At 39.4% G+C, this 24,063-nt stretch overlaps 1 protein-coding gene across 1 annotated transcript; it reads right to left on the bottom strand.

Annotated features, from left to right (window-relative positions):
- Positions 1 to 766: 766 nt before the first annotated feature.
- Positions 767 to 9,142, bottom strand: cacnb3b (calcium channel, voltage-dependent, beta 3b). Its single transcript, XM_053643977.1, has 12 exons — positions 8,917 to 9,142; positions 8,677 to 8,799; positions 7,775 to 7,896; positions 7,529 to 7,584; positions 7,366 to 7,385; positions 3,780 to 3,860; positions 2,738 to 2,796; positions 2,423 to 2,523; positions 2,080 to 2,231; positions 1,840 to 1,935; positions 1,577 to 1,747; positions 767 to 796 (listed from the first exon to the last, which is right to left on the bottom strand). Exons 1-12 carry the CDS (start codon positions 9,070 to 9,072, stop codon positions 767 to 769), a joined length of 1,167 nt encoding a protein of 388 aa, XP_053499952.1. The 5' UTR covers positions 9,073 to 9,142.
- Positions 9,143 to 24,063: the final 14,921 nt, after the last annotated feature.

Genomic DNA, 24,063 nt, shown 5'->3' with positions numbered 1-24,063 from the left:
GATAGATTGGCACCCTGTCCAGGGTGTACCCCGCCTTGTGCCAGATGCTCCCTGGGATAGGCTCCAGGTTTCCCCGTGACCCTGAAAAGGATAAAGCGGTATAGAAGATGAATGGATGGATGGAAAATCAAATTGCAGAAATGTCTATTTGGGCAGCACTAAAATGATCAGACCAGTAGGTATTTTTGGCTGGGATTTTCTCAGGGGAGGATTGAGAAATACACTAACACTGCCGATCTGGAAAAAAAATAACATCATTGAGTAGCACCTGCAAAGAATCAACGGCCCATGTAGAATTAATCCTATCCGAATAGGGCTCTCAAGTGTGTGCTGCCAGGTATTGTGTTGCAAATGTGTGTGTAAGTTGTGCTGCAGTGGAGCGGTCCTGAGACGTGGAGACAGGGCACGCAGGCCTGTGCTAGTTGCGGATCGAAGTGGTGCCTCCTGTGTGCCCAGTATGGTGGAGTTCATCCTCTTCCTCATTTCTCCATCCTCCTCCCCCTCAGGGGGCAGCTGCTCCACTCAGGGGCCGAGAGGGGCTGACCTCTGAGAGACAGACTGAGGGAGGCTCTGGAACTTTCCACCACTTGTACTGTAAGCTGAGGATAGACTGCGTTCAGTACATGAGCACAGCACGACTTGATGATGCTGCAGTGGCTTTACTGAATACTCTATCCTCACCCAGGGAAGCCACAGAAACAAAAAGCATTATTGAAACTGAAGAACTGAAATGAAATCAGGTACCTACCCAGAGCTTTGACAGCACTCATTCAATCAATTCCTGTGTCTCAGAGAACTGAGAAAGAAAGTATCAGAATGAGAGGCTGTGAGATGCAAAAACCGTCATCCAAAACTAATACAAAATCTAAATTTACTCAGATGCTTATTATTCAAGAATGCATTATTTAAAACATTGGAAATGATGTGCCAAATCTCTTGCTTCATTTTTTAAAACTGCTGTTACAGCATATTATGTGTTATACTCTATGTTCCTAATGTCTAAAGTCTTAAATGATGTAATCCCTTAAAGGTAGAGTTGTGCGTAGGACTGTTTCTTTAAACCTGTGCCTACCTGCCTCCACAGATATAGGGCTGTAGCGCAATGCCACTATCTGTATCTCTATCTGTTTAGTGCTTCAAATATTCCTATCAGTATTCAGATTTAATCCCAACAGAAGGAATGGCCTAAAAGGGAAGATGTAGAAATGTAGATGTAGAAATGCCAGTAGTGTGATCATGGTCTGTGAATTCTGGCTCTGGCAGTTCCTCAACCTCAGCTACATCACTCAAGTTCATTATTGATCTCATCCTGCTTGCACAGAGATATTTTCTATTGGATTTAGTCTATTTCCCAAACTAGCAGCCTAATTCATTTTGTACTGCCTGTTCCCACACATGTGAGAGTAAAAATATTCCATGCCCAAACCTAACTGGTTGGATCTTATTGTCCTAACAGTAAACAAATGCTATAATTTTGATGAAGTTGCATATTTTAAGCAGTATTTGGGATCCTACTTTATATGTATTACTGACAAAATCAACAGTAATGAGCAATAATCTTTTTGAACATATTCACCTGTTGGCTGGAGTTGCCTGAGGGTGGGGTTACCACCTTTTGCTCCAATATGGGGTTTGCGGGGGCGGAGCCTGGCAGGTGAGTTGCACGCCAGTAGATGTCCAGGTACTCGGCCAAGTGTTCACATGCATCCTCCAGCTGATTCTCATCCAGAATGACATCAAACATTTCCTGAAGCAGAACAAAACAACGGGAATGAAGCCAAAAAATTAACAGGAGAAAAAAAAAGTGTATATGCACAGTACTGATGTAACAGGACTCACTGGTGGACACTGGGCGAGTTTATCTCCTGCCATCATCTGTACATTTAGGTGCTTGCTTTGAGACTTTCCCCTGGATTTGATGAGTCTTTGGAGAACCTATGAATGAACATGTTGAGTAACTGAAAAGAAGTGAGTGAGCCTGTCATATGAGAGGACAAAGTGGTGCATGAATGACAACTGTATATATTAAGGATGTCCTTCACTGTCCTTAACTGAGAGATTGATTGACCTGTCTTTTACCTTTGGCGACGACACTTTGACATACACGATGATGGGAGCGAGGGACGTCTTTGTCAGTTGTGCTGGGTGGTTAATGGTGTCTGCGTCTAGTACCACCAACTGCAAGGACTTTGCCAGCTCAAATATCCTCTCTATTTCACTCTGGACCTCAGCTACAAAAAAAAAAAAGCCAAGTCAAAAGTTTAATCACACAAAAAACACAACTCAGTGAGAACATATAAGAAAAGCCTTTAAATGCAATCATTTACTCTGCATCATTTCCCCTTGGGGATCAATAAAGTACTCTCTCTATCTTTAGATCCCATTTCAAGTCGTTAGTCCAGTGTTATAGAATGTTCCTTACCTAAGCTGGAGCGTGTGTTGGATCTCTCCACAAGGGCTTTCTTATTGAGCACAGACCTTTTGGCCAGAGACAGATCTGCAGTCACTCGTGTGATAGAGATTCTGCCAAGAAAATGCAGAACAAGAGTTGCTCTATTGGCCAACAGTCCAGTATCAAAGGGTCCAGTTGTGTGGTTGTTAGAACTTGCTCAAGACTGACACCAAGAGAAACTAATGGTTCTGTGGAGTGGATCTAGCAGCACTTTTCCCTGCTAAAGGCTTTCACAAAGTATCCAAATCAAGACAATAAGAGCAATGACAACAAGCCCTCTCTCACCTTCCATCAAACCTGTGCTTTAGGAAGTCAAACAGTGCTTTCTGCATCATATCTGTCACCTATACAGGAGAAGCAAAAACAGAAAACAGTTTTTTACGTTACACCGTTAATGTTCACCTTTAATATTTAGTATATTATATATAACTTCTTCGTTACCTTTAAAAAGAGAATTGGCCTAACCTATGTAAACAACAATCTAAGTTGAATGGTGGATTGTCAGTGGTCACAAAATGGATGAATGAGTCATGATATATACACTCACCGCCCACTTTATTAGGAACACCTGTACAACTGCACATTCATGCAGTTATCTAATCAGCCAATCATGTGGATTTTCCCAGTTTTTTACTGTGTAAACAATAGAGACTGTTGTGTGTGAAATTCCCAGGAGATCTGCAGTTTCTGAAATACTCAAACCAGCCCTTATGATATCAACATCCATGCCATGACCAAAGTCACAGAGATCACAGTTTTTCACCCATTCTGATGTTTGATGTGAACATTAACTGAAACTCTTGACCTGTATCTGCATGATTTTTTGCGTTGTTCTGCTGCCACATGATTGGCTGCACGAATGTGCAGTTGTACAGGTGTTCCCAATAAAGTGGATGGTGAGTGTACTTTACTAATTTTTGTGCTCTGTGAAACTAGAGTCTACTACAAGGTTGAGAGAACAGTGAAAAGGATCATACTAAACATTTAGGGCGCTCAAGTCCCTACGGTCAACTTAAACAGTTAACTTCAGCTTGAAGCTGTGATTTATATTTTGGCCATTAACATATCTAAGAATCTTGTGATAAGTTTCAATGCCTAGTGGGACTAATATCCCAAAACATGCCATCTACAGCCATGAAAATAGAAATAGACCTCTAAATTTGTGACATGCTACGATATTTAAATAATGTCATCAAAACTGCAAAAACGACATCCATATTGTTCATACAATAAAAGCTAGTAAGTGCCTCGCAAGTGACTTTTTCAGATAAACCAGGTGGATGAATCATTTTTTACTCCTTATATGAGGCAGTTGCCTTTCCTGTACCTCATAGCCTTTCAGTGAGGGTCCAACCAGCACAACCGGCCTCATGGAGGGTACGACATCATATGGTGGAACATGCTCTGTCTGAAACAGTCAAGCACGCACACACACACACACACACACACACACACACACACACACACACACACACACAGTCTGTTTGATGCCTGATAGTGTAGTGGTGTGGACTGGCTGTGTTCCAGTACCCTTGCTGACTTCCACTTGTTATTAAAGCCCCAGGGAATCTAAATCCATGACTGTTTTCTAATTAGGTAAATGTTGTGGGCACTCGATATGCTTGTACAAAGTAGGAATAGTTGGCGACTTTCCACCACCTACTTGTACTTTGCCAAAATTCCTATTTTTTTCCCCACATAAACTGGGTGGCCCTAATCCTTGGTAAAGCTTGCATTAGCTTACCAGAGCGTTACTTACGAAATTACGCGGTACTGCTTGAACAGTTTCTTTGAGTCTGACCAAATTAGTGATAGTGAAACGTAACATAGTTAGATTCCATTGGATTTGTTGCACAATGTATAAAATGGTTTTTCAGCACTTTATCAATAGTACAACGTGCAAAAAATTTGGTACACTACCATCGTAAACTTCTTTATTATTTATACAAGCTAACACTTTGTTGACATTTTACTGTATCTATACACAAGATATACACGAGAAAAACAGCATGACTAATGCTAAGTTGATTTAGACGGACGGCGACATCAAGTACCAAGGGTCAAACAAGATTTAAACAAGAATACAACACGGTCTATCCATTTTTAAACTTCAGAGATGAAAGCGTTTTATTTAATAAAACTATATTACTATAATAAAGTATAATACTATAACTGTAATACTATAATACTATAACTATAATATTGTTTTGGTAGCAATCATTCTTATGTTAATTATTGGAGGCTGCGTTGCTGTTTGGCTCTTCCTTTTGGTTATGCTAAATTTCTGCTTGCACTCTGATCACAGTGTACACTCTCTTAAACCACTGTAGCATAAGATCATCCCTAATCATTTGTTTTTTTTCTCTCTGTCAGGCTGCTACTGCTGCTCCTCTGACTGTCTGAACCTGCCTGATTCTACTTCATCAGCTTGAAGCTTTCCTCACTTCTGACTTGCCTTCTGCTGTGGATGGTCTCACATAAGAATTTAGGGACCGTGTTTGACAGTGATCTCAGTTTTAAAAAACATATTAGTGACGTTTGTAAAATAGCATATTATCATCTTCGTAACATCTCTAAAAGTGCGTGATATTCTCTCCCCCACAGATAGTGAGAAACTCAAACATGTGTTTGTTACATCTAGACTCGACTACTGCAACAGTCGGTACGTTTACATGGACAACAATAATCCAATATTAACCTGATTAAGACGATACTCTGATTAAGAAACTAGCATGTAAACAGCAATTTTTTATTACCTTAATCCGGCTAAAGTCATAATCGAAGTAAACACAAATCGAATCAAGACGTGTGGAGTATTCCTGTTTTAGTCACATTATCGATGTGCGTTACAGACATGTACACACCTTAATCACACTATTAACGTTGTGTGGGAGTTTTCACCGCATTTTGCGACAGGACACGTACACACACGGCAGTGCTCAACCGTTTTACAGGAAACAAAAGAACACGGTTGCGTCTGAAACCCCCGTACTTACTTACTATATAGTAGGCGAGATGCATGTATCTCAGCTACTAAATAGTAGGTAAGTACATGGTTTGGGACGCAGTCCAAGGCTTCAAGCAGTCGTCTATTAGCACATACAGCATGACAAATAATTAACCGCACTTGAAGCTTTCGTAAAAATTTAAAATAAAAACACCCAAAACTGTATACGGTACCATAACGAAGACCAACTGTATGTTGATACGTGAAATTCTGGAGGGACGTCGGACGGCATGGCGTGGGGACGTAATGACGTGTGCTGTTAATCGCTCTATGTTCTATAACATGTAAAACTGGAACATATAAAGAGTATTCTAAAAGCGACTCATGTAAACACCTTAATCACAATATTGTCTTATTCAGAATAAGGTCAATAATTACATTACTGCTGTCCATGTAAATGTAGTCAGTGTTTTGGTTGGCTCACCAAAGAGCTCCATTAAACACTTACAAAGAATTCAGAATGCAGCTCCAAGAATGCTGACACATACTAGATTGAAGAATCATATCACTCCGGCACTTAAATCACCTCACAGGCTAACTGTGTCTTACAGAATTGCTTTTAAAATCCTGTTATTCGTTTTTAAATGTCTTCATGGTGGTGCTCTTACATACCTTTTTAATATGATCACTAAATATACTCCTGCTAGATCACTTGGGTCATCCAACTGCAACCTGCTGGTTGTTCCCAAAACGTGGCTGAAAAGTTGTGAGTCAGCCTTTAGTCACCATGGGCCTAAACTACGGAAGCCTGTCCCTGACAACCCACCTACAGTTGATTCATTTAGCACTTTTCAAAAGTATCTCAAAGAGCATTTGTTCACCGGGACCTTTCCTCAAACCATTTAATTTTCCATATTTTATGGAACTGTTCATTTTTTATTTGTATTCTTTTATTTATTCTATTTTATTTGCTTAGCCTTTTATTTATTTTATTTTATTTCTTACTACTGATTTTATTTTCCTGTATCTACTGTAGGTCTTTTGTAAAGCACTTTGTAAACATTGTTTTAAAAAGTGCTATGTAAATAAAGCTTTACTTACTTACTTACTTACTTACTTACAAGGACAACCTAGCTACTGGTTTCTCCCAAAAACAGTTTGTGCCCAAGTCTCAATCTTGCTTCAGTGGATAATCTCACCTAGATAATCTAGACTTGTACCTAGAAACTGCTTCTGTAATCATAAAGATTCATCCCAGGGTGCTTATTAACAATATACTGTACTTACACTGAACATCCTTTCAATACATTTAGTACTATTTGACTTTACTGTTCTACACTTGTATACTGTAATGGTTTATAACTGGTGTCACCCAGAAGAGGATGGGTTTCCTTTTGAATCTCTCAAAGTAATCTTCATGTCCTCTCAGGGAGTTTTCCTTGCCACCTCTGACTTGATCATTATGGACCTAAATATCCAGTTTTGAAAAGTCTGAAAGCTGCAATTGTTAAAATAAAAATAAAAAAGCTATGCAAATAAAATGGGATTGAATTGTCAAAACGAAAGCATGAAAACCTTTCGTTTGTTTGTCAACTGTGTCGAACAATTATGATTTCACTGCTTGCGCTATTCTATTTAGTTCTGCTTGAGCGGCCTAACAAGGAGTCTCTGACAAAGAGATGTCAATTAAGTGGGCTTAGTACTCATCCAACTAATTAGCTAATTAATAGACTGTTCCTAAAATGACGATGTGTGTGTGTGTGTGTGTGTGTGTGTGTGTGTGTGTGTATTAGAGTAGGGGAAACACTACAATGTGCATTACAGGAGTAGAATAAACCCAAAGTTTGGGAATTACTGGCAGAATTGACACACAAAAAGAGAAGTCAACAGTCCCAATTTGATGAATGTACTGTAGAGGAAGGAAATGCGAGAGTGCAATATTAATAGTGCAGCATGAGCAACTTACCTGCTTTTGCTTCTGTTTAGCTTTTGGAGGGCAAGAAAAGAACATTTAAGAACACACAAGGTCAAAGTTCGGCTGTTCCCCCATTAGAAAGCTGATATGAATCAAGGCACCACCACAATGTGATTATGAGACAGATAGCAGAGAGTAAATTATACATTCTTACCAGATGAAGGAGGAGTTGACCTCCAGCCTCCTGACTGTGCATTCCCTCCTGCTTTCCTACAGAGAGTATAAGAACAAGGATGCAAAACACCAACAAAGTTAGATTCTTATATCTAAAAACAGCTGCATTAATTTTTTTTTTTTAAATCTCCCTAATACATCCAAGGGAAAGCTATGCTGTGCTACTCTCTGTTCAGGACTGCTAGCTGCTTTTGGGGTGCTGATGTGTAAAAACATTCATCCAGACCTCTGTGCAGCTTTCAGCTCTTGTTTGACACGCATGGCCTCCAGTTTGGCTGGACTCGGGATGAAGCTGATGTCAGCCCCCTCCTTTACTAGCCGTCCGACCCACCAGTCATTGTTGTACTTCTGCATGGAGTGAAAACACTGCAGTCAAACAGATCAACCCAAAGTTGCAAAGACTTATGATAAGGTGTTACTTTGCATCCAAAAAGAAATCAGGAAGGAATTTTACAGGAACTAAAACAGTCAGGTATAAGAAAAGTCAATGAAACAGTGCAAGTTCAGTATGTGTACAAAGAAAACGTTCATTTATAAGGGATAACATTATTTAATTAATTTTAACACAACAGTGTTAAAACAATTATTTACAATACAGCATTATGGATATAGCATATGGATATAATCATTTGAATGCATAGTTTACTTTTAGAAACCATACTCTATGCAACTGTTTAAAGAAAAGCTGTTTATTTGTTATTGTTTTTTTACTGTATTTATTTATACAGTATGTTTAATATTATTATTTTATTATTATTATCCATCCATCTATTTTCTACACAGGGTTGAGGGGAGCCTGGGCAGGGTGCCAACCCTTCGGGCAATATTCAGTACTCTACGGATAATCTGGAAAAGCCAATCAGCCTACAACGCATGTCTTTGGACTGTGGGAGGAAACCGAAGTACCCAGAGGAAACCCCTGAAGCACGAGGAGAACTCCATGTACGTAGGGCAGAGGCGGGCATCGAACCCTCAACCCTGGAGGTATAGGGTAAAAGTGCTAACTAATTATTATACCCCTCATTATTAATATTATTATTATTATTATTATTATTGTTATTATTATTATTATTATTATGCATGGCATCATCTATTCTTTTGCTGGTTAAAAAACCCTCACATACACACCTCTTTGATGTGGAGAAAGTCTTTGGCTTCAAAGTTGATGGCAGCGCCCTGCACAGGACAGTCCTCATCGAGAGCCCCACAGTAGCTCACGTTAGTTTTCACTGCAAAAGCCACAGGTTTGGACTGTAAAGAGAGGAGAACAAGCTCCCTGAGTCAGGGGTAACTAATAGACAGTGTATGAAAGAAGAAGAGAGGACAAGGAGAGGATGAAGAGATGATGATGAGAGAATGAGAGTTCACCTTGGCTCTCTCGAGCTGCAGCACGGCCTGGCGCTCGGCTTCCCGCCGAGACGCCTCCTTATCCTCCTCCAGGGACAGGTCGGAGTCCGAGGGTCTACTCGTGTAGGAATCAGCCGAACCCTGCGAGAGAGAGAGAGAAATGCAGAGGGTTGGCATAATGAAAGAAAGCGAAAGAGAAAGAGAGAGTAAAGTTGAGAGACCCCGAGATAGAGAAGAAGAGGCAAGGGACGAGAGACAGGAAGCCAGAGACAGTGTATCCATCTGCATCCTGCAGGATTACAAACCACGCTGCTTACAAGGTACGCCCACTATTACAAGTTACGTAATAAATACAGTTAGGGTTAGGGAAATTGTAAATTAATGGGCATTCCTTGTAATAGGTGTGATTTGTAGTCTTACAGGATATAGACAGACCCTTCTCAAGACAGAAGGTCAGACGAAGAAATGTTTTTAATTGTTTGAAAAATAATTTTTAATATTCCATGTTGCAGTTAAACAAATTGGAGAATTTCTAGCAAAAAAAAGACATTAATCAGTTGTATTGATCATAAATTCTGGAATACTGTTCCAGACAATGTTAGGAATGCTCAGTATACATCCTCACTAAAAAACACTGTGTGGACTACTCTCAGATATTGTGTCATTTATCTTCTTTTATAGGAAAATATTTAAGAGTCAACAACAGAGCTACTACATATTAGTTGATTATTTTCCAATGACCACACGTCCCGTCATGTTTTATTTCTCTTATACCACAGAAATTTGACATGGCTAACATACCATCCATCCATCCATCTATCTCCCATGCCGCTTATATTACACAGGGTCGCGGAGGAGCCTGGAGCCAGGAAACCTTGGGCACAAGGCGGGGGAGACCCTAGACGGAGTGCCAACCCATTGGAGGGCGCAATCGCACACACATTCACATACTTCGGACAATTTAGAAACACAAATCCGCCTCCAGCACATGTCTTTGGACTGGGTGAAGAACACTGGAGTACCCAAAGGAAACCCCTGACGAATCACGAGAACATGCAAACTCCACACACACAGGGCGGAGGCGGGAGTCAAACCCCCAACCCCGGAAGAGTGAGGCAACAGTGTTAACTACTAAGTGAAACTGTGTGAACTCTGTGAAACAAGTTAGTACCTATCACTTCCACTACAGCAGCTATAAACAGACGTTTCCCACACAAGCCTCTCTGTTTTTTCTCTAGAACATAATAAGACAAAAAAAAATTAAGCTTAAAGCCCTCTGTCTTGAAGATTTCTCACGTCAGAAGAATTAAAGGAACAGCTTTACGCCTGACTGTTAAATTGCTAAAATGCATCCTGACAAAAATCTTCTCCATACAAACTTTTCAAATTTAAAAATCTGTTTAAAAAGTTGTTTATATACAAATGATAACATACTGTATTTGAAACAAGCTAATAATGCTTGCAGCCAGAACTATGAATAGAGCTGCTGTTATAGAAAACGCTTTCAGAAACGCTCTTTCTGAAATAGCACCATAACACTACGAAATGTAGGCTGATGTGATAAAATTTTAGTAAACAAGTTTAGTCTTTATTACAAATACAGAGTACACATATAAACACAGAATTAAAAGAAAAAAAAAGTCTCCTACTAGACAACATATTTTTCACAATACCCAACTTAGATTTGACCCTGACTTAATATTAAAATCCTTTTATCCTTCGACGCCCTGAAAACGACGGTTCCACTTTAGAGTTTGAGGCTCTTCTGAATATTTCTTCCTAATATCATGTAAAGAGAGCTTTTTCTTACCACTGTCGCTTTTAGCTCAGGGATTAATCGTCTAAGCCTCCGTTTCTGTAAAGCTGCTTTGTGACAAAGTCTAAAAGCGCTATACTAATGAAATTGAACTGAGCAGGGAAACAGGGTTTCTCTACCTTCACAGAGGTAGCGCTCGGAGCGTAGACATGACCAACTTAACTGATTTATATAACTGGAAGAATAGCATCGCTAATCAGTCAGGGAGGGGAAGCACTCTAATGTAATGTATTATTGATGACGTGTCAGTGAGGATGACAAACTGGCTGGTCGAGCACATTCTGTATCTCTCTCTTCTTAATCTGCAGTGACTTAGCATATTGTTCTGCTCTCAGCTTATATCTTGTAGATGTGGACTCTTAGTAGAGGTTTCTACTATGATTTTATACATGGTACCAAAAGACACCTTGGTGATTAAATAACATAAAAGAGATATTTGGGGTTAAATGTGCAAATTTTCAAGACCTATAATAATAATAATAATAATAATAATAATAATAATAATAATAATAATCCATCCATCCATCCGCTATACCGCTTATCCTTTTCAGGGTCACGGGGAACCTGGAGCCTATCCCAGGGAGCATCAGGCACCAGGTGGGGTACACCCTGGACAGGGTGCCAATCCATCACAGGGCACAATCACACACACATTCACACACTTTGGACCTGCCAATCAGCCTACCATGCATGTCTTGGACTGGGGAGGAAACCGGAGTACCCGGAGGAAACCCCCGCAGCACGGGGAGAACATGCAAACTCCGCACACACAGGGCCACGGTGGCAATCGAACCCCCGACCCTGGAGGTGTGAGGCAAACGTGCTAACCACTAAGCCACCGTGCGCAATAATAATAATAATAATAATAATAATAATAATAATAATAATAATAATAATAATTTTAAAGTTAGCATGAAGCACAATATTAATTTATTAATATTAATTTTTCTTTTATACCTATTAGTGTTTTCTACTATAATATAGTGTATTTACTGTTCTACTCAATAGCTACTGCACATATTTACTGCCCATAGCCATGTTATTAATTTGTTTACTGCATATTGTGCAAATTAACAAATTGCAGGCTAAATATGTAAAACAAAATCTATCTATCTATCTATCTATCTATCTATCTATGCATCTATCCATCTATCTATCTATCTATTTATCTATCCATCTATCTATCTATCTATCTAATCAAGCATGGCTCATGGAGGCATGGTGGGTTTTGGTTGGCACATTAGCCTCACATCTCCAGGGTTGGGGGTTTGATTCCTGCCGCTCACCTGTGTGTGCGGAACTTGCATGTTCTTTTGCTGCAAATGCAAAATCACTCATTTAAAGAAACACCAAAATACTAAACACAATAATGGCCAAATGTGTCTTTTGCGAAACAGAACTGCAATCTTCAAAAATATAAAAAGTTCCCCACATACTAACCCACACTATATGGCATTTGGGCTATACCATGATTTGTGGTGCCATTTGTGTCCCACTGACATTACATTTACAAATAGACAAATAGGTATGTAAAAGTCAAATGTTACATGGTGAGCATGGGTTAAAGTCCCCATATATTCAAAATGGAAGTTTGGTTGCTTTTAGTATGAATACGTTCCCCTTAAGGTTATCTATAAGCTAGTGCGCTCCAAAACAATGACAAAATTAGAATTTAGAAGATATATGCATTCAAAATTTAAAGCCTCTGTCTACCAATATGGATCAACAATTTTGATGACATCATCCTGCACTTCAGCTTCTCATCACATTTTCTGTCCAATCAAATGCTTTCTTGAATCTGATGTGTCCCGCCCCCAACATTATAAAAATCCATGGTACTAACTGTCAAGTATGGCTTAGCCTGGGCTGTGAGGTATGCTAAACGCTACTGGTTATTTAACAATGGGGAGAAGCCACTCGATATGTCCTGCCTTGACTTTCTGTTTCAGTGGAAATTATGTCAACACATCGAATAATGCTGCATGTTTCAAGTCACTTCACAGGGACCTTAAGTGTCCTTCACAACAACCTATTGCATGTTTCAGATAAATAACTTCAAACATGAATCAAATCTATTTAGAGCACTTACAAAACAGCATTTTATCTGCTCCAACCCACTACAACCAAACTTTACATTGTAATAAAATCCTTACAATTAAATAAATAATAAAATCTTATTTTTTGTATTAAATCCATTTAACATCCCCGGCTTGAAACTTTCTTGTCCTTGAGTCCATCCATTTTAGGTTTTCATTTTCACTTATCTCTGTCACCTGAACTCACTTACATGCTCAACAGGAAGTTGCATCATCCCAGCTTTCTGAAGATCAGGAGAAGAAAATTTAATTCGCTCATTCTTTTTTCTTTGTTTTATTATAGAATGAAAATAAATTCTGAATTGAATAAATATATTTGTAAGTAAATCACTAGAATGTCATTAACGTCCTTATCTCATTAGCATGAATGCTAGTTAACCACTTTTTTGTATTAGGTCATTCTATTTTTCTTTTTATTCTATTAAAACAATCTCAATTCTGTTAATTCCGACACTGTTGCTTATTTAAAAGCAAAAAGGAACCTTATAAAACAATATTGTTGTCTGAGATGTGTTAACTTCTTTACTCTGTATGGTTAAATGCATGTTTTCATAGATTCAATGATTGAAAAACACATAGTTTCATTTTTAAGACTTAGGGTTAAATAGCACCTGGTAAGAACGCATTCCTAGCTGCATAAACCTCTGAAAGAATGTTTGAAATAAGAAGAGATGAGATAGTCGGTGTGTCTCATGGGTCTGGATAAATCCCTTTTCATTAAGCACACAGTGCAGAGATACACATGAGCATCCTGTCAAACCTTCGCTACACTGCATCCTGGTTCACTTGTGTACAGTCAGCAGAGTTACTGTGCCTTGCAGACACTCCCGAAAGACCCGCAGTCTCAGAAGAGCACAAAGGTGTACGACTCTTTACAAAGCAAGCAGCAGCACCCACATATCATTCCTAAATATAGTGGACCCAACAGCTGCAGCTATTTTTCCTGAACTTCTTCCACTTCTCTCTTCCTCCTACTGTTTTACTCTCCTCTTCCTCTTCTGTTAACTTCCAAAAAATCCCTTTGCCACGCCACGCAGGCTATGGATATCGTTAAAATATTAAAGATGGCTCAGGCGCCTGAGACAAAGCAAAATTAACTAGACACAAGAAACAAGACTCTTATGTGGGATTAAATATACAGTACATACAGTCGTGTGAAAAAATAAGTACATCCCATTGAGATTGTTGGTTTTTTTGAAATATCTGGACAAACAAATGTTTGATCATCGTTAAAACAGTGCGTATTAACAAAACCACAAGGAAAATGAGCTTTTTCAATCATTTATTAAGCAGAAATATTAATAGATGTGATTTTCTTCTGTGGAAAAAGTAAGTACACCCTTGGCCTCAGAAGCCTCCCATGCACGTCAAATTTGTGCAATCTCTTTCTGATTGTAGAAGCATGCACTTTGACACCAACAGCTGTAAGACTTATTAGCAGATCCTGTGATGAAATTTTGGGGTTCTTGGAGACCTCTTCTTGCATCAGATGGTCTGCTATTGGGCTGAATTTGCTGGGACGTTTGAAATCTGCACCATTTGTTGGTTTTTGATTGATTTTCTTTACAGCGGGATGATGTATTTCAAATAATTTGGAGCTCTTTTTAAATCCCTTGCCAGATTCATATGCATCCACAACCATTTTTCTGAAGGCCTTACAGAACTCTTTAGCTCTTGGCATGATGACACCACACACCTCAATAACAAAGGGAACACCAGACACTAGATATGAGAGGGGTATAAATAAGACCGGTTCCACCTGCACTCGCTGAGCAGGTTCTAATAACTGACACACAATCTTGAACACCTGATTCTAATTTTATGGATTTGAAGGTGTGATAAATGTAGGGGTGTACTTGTGACTGCTTTTTGTTCATTTAAATTGTGAAAATTACTACAAAATGTCCATTTTATTTCATTTGATAGAGTGTATCAACTTTATTAAGAACAACAATTTCCATGGGGTGTACTTATTTTTTTTCACATGTTCACATGCTCAACAAGAAGTTGCATCATACAAATCTCCTGAAGATCATGAGAAGAAGAAAATTAAATTTTTAATTTTTTTTTTCTTTCCATATTGACTGATGAGGTCACTTCGAAAGAACAATGATGTTACTCACAGTATAGTTTGAAAGGAAATTATTAATTTTAAAAAATCAAATAAATCATTAGAATTTCATTAATGTTTATATTGAAATCGCAATTTGTACTGGAGGAGTAAGGCCTGTTACTCTGCCCTTTTACGTATATATATTTATACAAAAGTGAATAACCAGAATAATAGTTAATTTCTTAAATGTATCTGTTCTGAATGTTTACTACTGTTAGTGAGTGCAGGAAAAAAAAAAGTAGAACCTTGTTTGTCTAATTTCTGTCACACATACTGTACATATAAAGATAAAGTAATAGTAAAATAAAAATCTGTGACATATGACCCATTCAGAAAGAAATAAAATAAACCCATTATCTGTGCCATAACAACGAGCATTTGTGCCATTATGGTTTTGCAGATATTATAGTTTATCCCACAAGCAATGTTGATTTCTCCACTCTGTTTGGTCAGAAATTGTTGATTCATTTTCTATAACAGCACGGCTCAGATGCAAGGTTTATATAATTTCTATAATAGAAACTTGAGCAAGGTCTTGTATGGTTTATGCTCAACATAAACGGGTTGAAAAATGTGTTACGATTTCCGTAAACAGATGTTAGTTTAGCATTTTTTTTCACTGAAGGAGCCTCTAGTGTCAGGACTTTGTAACTGTAACTTTAAGTCTCCAAAAACAGTAGCGTTCAGGATGGAGAGCTTTGTGGTTTCTCAGTAACATGACAAGCTCAGTATCCTCAAGAGAAAGCACGAAAAAGGAGCTGGTGACTGAACAACTGTTTACAGCTCCTATAGTGTACGTGATAACAGGAACTAACGTCCACAACATTAAATGTAACTACAGATACAAATATGACATGGTTAGCATTTACAAAATGTTGTGGTAGAAGAGGAACAAAACACTTTGGATGTGCTGTTAATAAATACATTTTTGGGGGGATGGTAAAGTACTACACACCACATCACCCACCCTGCCGGTGATTATTTTCCTATAAGCGAATAATCATAGTTATATCATCCCCCGCCTTGTGCCCTGAGCCCCCTGGGATATGCTCCAGGCTCCCCGGTGACCCTGTGTAGGATAAGCCGTACAGAAAATGGATGGATGAAAAGATAGATCATAATAATAATTACCCGGGTGCATAATACACGTGAAATAAAAATCGATTTAAAAAAAGATGGGTTAACTATAAATGGTTTAACTATTCACACGGTTAATCATGTCAGCTGTGGGTCGTCACACCCCCTTGTGCTCCATACACTTCTACACTGTAGCATAGTGAACCTTTGTGATCAGGTTTACAGTGTTTTACAGGAAACAATAACACAGAATCAGACACAAGAATAAGCTAAAGTACGACCATGAAAATACTAATAAAAAGCAGAGTAAAACCAAAAAACAATCATATTCAGCTGAGTAAGATGCTCTAATAAAAGTAAACTGAATCTAATTTAATGCAGTAATGAGTGTCTCCAGTTTCTTTTTAGTGCCTTTAAGAGTGCCAGAATTCCAGAACCTGAATACACTAAACTAAAAATACACGTCCAGTAGCGTCTGGAAATGTTCATGTGTTACAGATGTCTAAGCACTAAACAGGGCTTCCCACAGAGTTTCCCAAAATTCACTGCAGCACAAAGATCATCTCTGAGTGTTATAGTGAGCATCACATTTCTCTCTCTCTCTCTATCTCTCTCTCTCTATCTCTCTCTCTACTAAATAATCTGATCTTAACCATACGGTGCTTTTTTGGAAACTGGGCCACTAATATTGTTAATGTATCTAATTACATTTGTCTTAAAACTATTTATGAAAAGGTGCTGTGATTTCGATATGGCTGTTCATCATGATGCAGTACTGCAGTAAAATGGCCTGCAATACGAACATTCTAGATCAGTAAAATGCTATTTTTGTCCATATCATGCAGACCTACATTTGATCTATTCATACCTTAACCTCCATTGTGCTCAAGTACAGAGCCAGAGAAACACAAATTGTACACAAAAAGATCCTGCAAAGATCCTATAAGTATATCAGATCAGTTTTTCATAATTAAATCCAAATGTAATCTTAATCTGTGTTTGAAAAAAAATTGTGTTTTAAAGCAAGACAGTACAAATGGTAATTTTGGTCATGTCAGTCATTTTGCCAATATATAATATGTCTTCTCTTAAACTGTGGTGATAAAATGATCAATACTCAACAGAAAAAAAAGGTTTGTTTCATTATTTTTGTCCAGTCACCAAGCAGCCAACATATTATCTGAAACTAAACGCCATTAAGGAAGGCTTTAAGCTCCACCCACTTCACAATCACTTCATGCCACGTATGCTAAAAATCTTATTTCCTGATATATACACTATATGGCCAAATGTTTATGGACACTTGACCCCATAAGTGGTTCTTCCTCAAGCTGTTGCCTCAAAGTTGGAAGCACACAATTGTATAAGATGTCTTTGTATGCGGTAGCATTACAATTTCCCTTCACTGGAACTAAGAGGCCCAAACCTGTTTCAGCATGACAATACCTCTGTGTGACAAAGTGAGCTCCATGAAGGTTGGAGTGGAAGAACTTGAGTGGCCTGCGCAGAGTCCTGACCTCAACCCCACTGAACACCTTTGGGATGAACTGAAACTCCATCTTCACCCCAGGCCTCCTCATACGACATCAGTGGCTAATCTCACTAGTGCGCTTGTGGCTGAATGAGCACAAATCCCCACAGCCACGCTCCAAAATCTAGCGGAAAACCTTCCCAGAAGAGTGGAGGTTATTATAGTAGCAAAGTGGGACTAAATCTGGAATGGAGTGTTCAACAAGCACATACGAGTGTGATGGTATGGTGTCCACAGACTTTTGTTCATATAATGTATCTCAGTGTAGTGTAGGAGTCCTTAATAATAATATATTATTAATTAGTATAATAATAATTCCTTACATTTATATAGCGCTTTACATTGTATGGGGGGGGGGGGGGGCTCCTCAACCACCACCACTGTTTAGCATCCACCTGGATGGAGAGGAGAGAGTGATGTAGCCAATTCAGAGATGGAGAATATTAGGGGGCCATGATAGAGAAGGGCCAATGGGGGAATTTCACCAGGACCCCGGGGTTATACCCCTACTCTTTATGAGAAGTATCCTGGGATTTTTCCTGACCACAGAGAGTCAGGACCTCGGTTTAATGTCTCATCCGAAAGATGGTGCTGTTTTTACAGTATAGTGTCCCCGTCACTATACTGGGGCATTAGGTCCCACACAGCCCACAGGGATAGCACCCCCTACTGGCCGCACTAATACCACTTTCAGCAGCAACCTTAGTTTTCCCCAGGAGGTCTCCCATCCAGATACTAGCCAGGCTCAACCCTGCTTAACTTCAATGGGAAATCAGGCAAGAACTACAGGGTGATATGGCTCTGGCATATGACATACATGTCAATTTACTTTATCGATTTTTATAAAACACACTTGCAAACCCGTACACAATTTCTATACTCTATATCCAAATATCTCAGTTTCCAGATGATCAGCGTTCAAAACTTTTTAGAGATTTATTTCTAAAATGTTGATTCTTGCAGGATTTCTTTTAGACAAAGACATAAAATACTTTTTATAACAGTACAATTGTATTTTCTTAATAAAACAATACACACGTGTCAAAAGTGTTTTGTTTGAGCGTGAATTCACAGTGAAATAAATATTTTAGATCTACCAACATCAAAAAAATAGATTTTTGTTTTCATCACGAATGCAAATCCATTTTAAATTAGCCTCTGTTGCTTAAAACAATTACATTTTCAAAAAAGTCCCAATACAAACAGTTGTATCAGCAACTTAAAGCAATTTCAGCAATTAAAAAAAAACAACAACACTATTCACCTGTAGTGTCTTGCTTCCAGTTAACCTCCATTAGCATCACTAGAGCAAGCCATTAATAAAGCCAGTGGAAAGAGATTAGTCATATTACCAAAACCCTGATCAGAGCAGAAAGGGGTATTATTCTATAACCCCATAATGGAAGAGTGCAATCCTGATAAGCGGAAAGCATACGGTGTCCAAACAAGCACTTTAAAATGAAGCAGTGTCTGAGACCACACACACCTACATACACAAACACAAGCACACTGTATTCCATACACATATACAGTGCATTAATGGCCAACCTTTTTTCAGATGACACGCCATACTCAGCATTTAGCCGCACAAGAGCGTGATCGATACCGTAATGCAATCTCTTAAAAGACATGCAGCACAGCACAGCAACTTCATCCGGTGAAAGCGCTTCCATAACTGCTGTATTTCACCCATTATAGTACATCTGCACGTATGTACACTGTGTGCAGGCTTTCGATACAGCACAAGCACTGAAATTCCCACAGAGCAGGAAAATCTGGGAACAACTGAAGCATTTGAAGCATTCATGAACATTTGCACTCTGCCTTAGGTGGTGTGATGGAAGCAAGTTTTTCATAAGTGTCATGGAAAATGCATTGAACTTTCCAGCAGAGTCAAACAGACCTCACACTGTGACACACAATCAACTCAGGAAGCTTTTTCAGATTTTACATCCAGCAATTCAACCAGTTTTTCATTCACTAGCTGGTTCTGGTGGTGATGATGTGTATTCTGACGTTTTTAATGGGAAGACATGGAAATGAGAATTAGCCCATATTACGCACAATTGAATCAAACTGGGGGGGGGTCTGTAGGGACACATCAGATAACCAAGCAGATTGGTAAACCATAATTCAGTACAACACTCAGTGCTTTATACGACCCCAAAATTCTGCTAAACCACCGTGCACCGAAGCTACTGCCTTTCCACGTTAAAGAAAAAAACCCCAGTGTCTTAGAGAAAAGATGTGCAGCAAAAAGGAAAACTATCAATAAAGTGTAACATCTCTACTGATAATGAAGTCTGAGCATTATCGAAGATCCTTCTTCAGATTAAAACATCTTCACCATAAAGCAAAAATATTCGGGCTTAAATTAGTGTGCATACGTATTTAAATTTTTCTCTTTTCCTCATATCTTGTCTCAGCACCTGATTGATTGCACATGCACAGAATTATCTTTTTAATGTCTACTCTCTGCCATGAATTATAATAGACCAATATAATATATAGAATTATAATAGAATGGAATTATACTTGTAATTGATCAGCTGTAATGCTTAAACATCATCTTGTATTATTCATAATGCACTTACAAAAACAAGATTTAAAAAAGCTATTATAAGACTACATCCTATAGTGACTGCATGCAAAATTTCCTGTGCAGAGAGAGGGAGAGAGAGAGAGAGAGAGAGAGAGAGAGAGAGAGAGAGAGAATGAGAGTAACAAGAGACAGAGAGAAAAAAAGAGAGGGATTGTGAGAAAGAGAGAGGCCCATACCTTGGCACTGAGAAGCGCTGCACTAGAATCAGATGCCGACATGCCTCTACACACAGCCTCTGCCTCGCCTCCATGGCTCAGAGGCAGACAGAGCTGCAGGCTGGGAGCTGTTCTCCATGACCAGCAGCAGGAGACAGGAGGAGACGAGACGAGAAGAAACGATAGGAGAGGAGAGCAAGGCTGAGGGTCTGATGCTAGCGAGAACTCTCTGTACAGTGCCTTTATGAAATTGATGCCCGACTGCAGCAGTGGAGCTGAGCCGAGCGAGCACGCACACACATACACCCTCCCACTGCTGCTGCTTTCAGCCGCCTCTGCTCTGTGTCTCCTCACACAAGCACACAGGCTCTGTCTGGTCCTGCTCCTCAAACTGGCACTGAAGCCACTTGAGATGGAGGAGGAAGACTTGGAGATTGGATTCTAACAGCAAAAGATCGGAGTTGGTGCATGGGATGTCAGAGAGATTTTCTTGACTGTACCCAGGTTTAAAAAAGCTTTCATACTTGACTAAACATACCAAAAAGTGTAAAAACTACTTAATTTTGTCATGTCATAACATCATGGTAAATGCTCTGCACTTATATAGCACTTTTTATCCAAGGCGCTTTTCACTGTGTCTCATTCAACCATTCACACACACCAATGATAGCAGAGCTGCCATGCAAGGCGCTAGCTTGCCATCGGGAGCAACTTGGGGTTCAGTGCCTTGCCCACGGACACTTCAGTATGTGGAGTCATATGGGCCGAGAATCGAACCGCCAACCGTACGATTAGCGGACAACCCGCTCTACCACCTGAGCCACAGCCACCCCCTACAAATCTACAAATCTATGAATCATTTCGTAGATTTTTTTTTAAAACGGTATATCAAGGAATTGATCTGTTACTGTCCTTGAGCACAAATTCCCTGCTTTTATCATTTTTTGTCATAATTAAATTCAACTGATTTCAGTTGCTCATTTAGAAAACTTTGCGCCACATATTTGCATTCTCAATGCGTATACACAGAATGCATTGTTTCTTCTGTGCCACGGAGAAACTTGAAACAGGAGGTGAAAAAACACATTGAACCATCATTTAATTCAAGGACAGGCCTTGGTACTGGATCACTTTCACACAGGGGACATGAACTCCAGACCACAACTGGCTTGAAGAACAGCTTTCACACTCAATCACTCAATCAAAGTATTTGTGCAAGAGTTTCCTGGTCCAGAAAAAAAAAAACCAAAAGTGTAAATGCGACATCACAGCCACATGTATCAGCTACATCTGATCATACTAATTTCTCAGTTACGATGTTTTGAGTAGATCGCAAAAGACGCATAATTATTCTGACATCATGTTGCGCCACAAACTCAAGGAAAGCTCAATGGTGCGCCAATTCAAATGGATTAGGAAAGACGCCCATAAAATATACTACAGCACTCAAATCAGTGTAAACATAATGGCCTTGTACACTATTAGCCAAAGAACGTAATTTATGAGCGGTTTCTAACCTGTCCTAAGCATTCTGAGAAAAATCTTTTAAGAACGAATTGCTTATTAGGATATATGGATCTTAGGACTGGTAAAATAGCTTAATTGAGATGAATAACATCATCGTTTCCACTTTCTTGACCTTCAGAATTCAGAAAGAGTCAACAGCATGTGGCTTTTAGCACATATAGCTGCTTTCACACTTCAGGGAGCTCTCTTCCTAATCTGTGACATATGGTTGCTGTGACATTATCTCCACTGGTGAGCAGATAGGCTCAACACTACAGGTGATGGCTACGCTACAGGTTTCTATTTGAATGCTTCACAACATGAAGCTATTTTTTTGCATTTCATTCTAATAGGACCACAGCATCCGCTACAGCCTGAGGCCCGATCCTACGGAGAACCGACTAGTCAGCCGAGATGTTCTGAGGACAGAGCAGATACCTGTTGGGACGAGAGCCCTCACAGCAAAATTACTCTAACAACGGGGTGATGCATGATGCTCCACAAACTGTCAATCAGCAGCCAGGAATCTACGCAACGGCTCAGTGGGACTGCGTTAAATCCAACAGCGCCACATTACTGTCCTTGCCTTCTCTTGCCTCTGCCCAATCTGTGTAGCCTGTGTAGCTATGCAGTCATGCTAGCTGGCCCCTGGCAGCATGAGCCCTACTTTGGAGTCCATTATCCTGGCAGCATGTGTTCCTGCTTATTAAGTTTGTGCTGCTTGAAATCTAAGTGCCCTCTTCCACAGATTTTGGCCCAGAATGACTTGAGGTTATCTGTCTTTTATGCTTTCTGTTTGCATTTAACATAACATAACATTCAGCATGTCAAACCTGCCAAAGAGCTCCTTTGAGAGTAGAGTGACTGCATACTTCATTTATACAGTTATGCATTTATCTTATATAAGAGCTATTATATATAGGCATGCATTAAGTCACTGAATTCACTCAAAGGCAATAAGAGAGAGAAAGTGGAAAAGCATGAGGGAGGAAGAAAGAGGCTTGAGTGAAGGCCGAATGAACAAACAAAAAAGACAATGCACTCTCTCTTTCTCTCTCTCTCTCTGTCTTTTTTTTTCAATGATTTGATTTGTAGTAATTCATAATGCATCCCAATGCAAAATGGAATTCATATTTCTGCAGAGATATTCAGGAGAATCTTCACAGCATCATAAACTGGTTTCTATCATCCTAACATACCTATTTTTAGTGCAAAAATCAAAAGCGCTTAAAAGGTATACCCGTAGCTACATAATATTTATAACTGCAATGGCCGTCTTCAATATTGTCTGACCAAGTCTTGCAACTTCATCACATCTCCAGTCAAGCTCCTATCCCTGTTTACAGTCACCTGATTACTAATGGACCTCACCTGTTTGCAATCACACCACTCCCTCTAAATCACCTAGGCTTGAATTCATACTCTGTGAAGTGTTACGTCAACATTGTGTCTGTCTGTCAAATTCCAAGCTTTTGTTATCTAACCTGCTTCATATTTATATAGTTTATGCCTGTTTGCCCAATGCCTTATCATTTGCCTGCTTCACAATTCTGAGTATTGCCTAGCCCTCTGATTTGTCTCTTACATGCGTGCTATCCAGCTGGAAACCGGGGAGATGACAACACAGTTCATCATTTCAGGATTCCTGTGTGTCCACAAAAGGACCCCATTCATGTCCAAGCATTGATTGGAAAACAAATAGGTGAGGGGGTCATAACCCATCAAACTGTTGAGATCGACAGTAAATCCACATCAGTGCTATCCACATGGAGAGAATATCTGTTCTGGTTACAGAATCCCCTAATAACCACATGAGAACTGTCTGTCTCATCCCACATTTACCATAGTCTCCAGAACTGTGGAGAGCTGAGAAACCACCACAGAATATCATGCTCCCTGAATGATGTGCTGTGTTCAAGGAGGGGTTTAATAAATCCAGAGCATGTCCCCTACCTCCACACAGACCCTATGACTGTGCCATCAAACTGCTAACAGTCACCATACCACCCTGTTCATGCATCTACCTGCTGTAAGAAATTAAGATAATTAGATTATTAATCCCCAGACGGAGAAATTAGGGATTACAGACTGCTTCTAAGTAGATTCCACTCCACGGTAGGTGTTAGAACAAAAGGCTTAATTATCATATGGGCAATTCATCTCAGTCTCAGCAATATGTGGATAATACCACCTGAAGTGACATTCAGTCAGTTATAGCATGGGAGCAGTAGTGGGACACCAAAACCATGCCTGAACAAAGGGGTATGTGACT

The sequence above is a fragment of the Ictalurus furcatus genome, chromosome 15 (assembly GCF_023375685.1).
Source record: "Ictalurus furcatus strain D&B chromosome 15, Billie_1.0, whole genome shotgun sequence".
Lineage (NCBI taxonomy): Eukaryota > Metazoa > Chordata > Actinopteri > Siluriformes > Ictaluridae > Ictalurus > Ictalurus furcatus.
The sequence above is the reverse complement of the archived record's forward strand: the minus strand, read 5'-3'. Positions and strand labels throughout refer to the sequence as shown.